This window comes from Colobus angolensis, unplaced genomic scaffold, assembly GCF_000951035.1.
Source record: "Colobus angolensis palliatus isolate OR3802 unplaced genomic scaffold, Cang.pa_1.0 Scaffold556, whole genome shotgun sequence".
Lineage (NCBI taxonomy): Eukaryota > Metazoa > Chordata > Mammalia > Primates > Cercopithecidae > Colobus > Colobus angolensis.
The window spans coordinates 70341-71486 of record NW_012119110.1 but is presented as its reverse complement, the minus strand read 5'-3'; the positions used below and the strand labels follow the sequence as shown (position 1 = coordinate 71486).

At 42.1% G+C, this 1146-nt stretch overlaps 1 protein-coding gene across 1 annotated transcript in view; it reads right to left on the bottom strand.

Moving 5' to 3' along the window:
• LOC105525743 (ubiquitin-conjugating enzyme E2 Q2-like) overlaps window positions 1-958 on the bottom strand; it is a 19908-nt gene extending 18950 nt beyond the window's left edge. The window contains exon 1 of the mRNA XM_011961484.1: window positions 759-958. Coding sequence (XP_011816874.1) covers window positions 759-854 — 96 coding nt within the window. The 5' untranslated portion in view covers window positions 855-958. The remainder of the gene's footprint in view (window positions 1-758) is intronic.
• Window positions 959-1146: the final 188 nt, after the last annotated feature.

The window sequence follows — 1146 nt, the reverse complement described above, 5'->3', positions numbered from 1 at the left end:
AGCAATTACAGCTACTAAGAACATCATTGTAAGCAAACTGAGGCAGAGAAAACAAAGGTGCTGATGAGGTTTTGAACCACCTAAGCTGCAGAAACCCACTAGATGGTTTCCTAGGTTTCAAGTTGGCATTATCTTTCAAAACGATTTTCTAGAAGAGATCACATAACACTGTTACAAAGGATCTGGAGAAAGGGACCCTGGCTTTATCACTCTGCTCTCTAGTCATGCATTACCTTTTTCACTTCTTACACTCTCTTTCATATGAAGTTAATTTACAGACTTCCATCAAGCCCTTAGAGACCTTTTTAAGTTCCTGATGTTATCTCCGCATTTTTGACAAATTCTTAGCAGTTGACTTACAAGGCAGTTAAGATTTTTTGTTCAAGTACAATATAGCTAGAATAGGGTCATATACTCAATAAAACAAACATTTACCAAGCATTTATTGAGTGGAAGATAAAAAGCACAAAGCATAATTACAAAATATTCTCCACTGCCGCCACAAAAAATTTTTTAAAGGCTTACAGAATACAGCATAACATGAACAAAGCAAAACTAGTAAGGACTTAAGAGTGGAGGAAGGGGATATATCAGCATGAACTAAATATGACCCAGAAGAGCCTTGATGGTCAGACATGTAAAGACAAATTGGGTAGGGTTAGGGCACGGCTGTCAGGAGTACATTCTACAGGGGAAAAACAGCTGATACAGAAGCCTGAAAGGAAAAGCAGGCAGAGCACCTGTACAGGACCCTTAACCTGCCGCATCCAGGGTACAATGCGCCTTTCCAGAACACAGCAGCACGCAGCCAGGCCCGTGGAGAAGGATCGCTCAAACAGCACCAGAGGCTGCATTCCAACTTTTTCTTTGTCAATGAGTCCCTTTTCATTGTTAGTTTCTCCTTAAACATAAACTTAAAGACAACTGGCTGAACATGTGGGAAGAAGGAAAACTGACTGAAGAATGAGGCCTTTAAACTTAAGGGCCTTGGGTCCAGGCGCGGTGGCTCACACCTGTAATCCCAGCACTTTGGAAGACCAGAGGTGGGTCATTTGAGGTCAGGAGTTCGAGACTAGCCTGGCCAACATGGTGAAACCCCGTCTCTATTAAAAACACAAAAGTTAGCCAGGCACTTTCAGGTGGTGA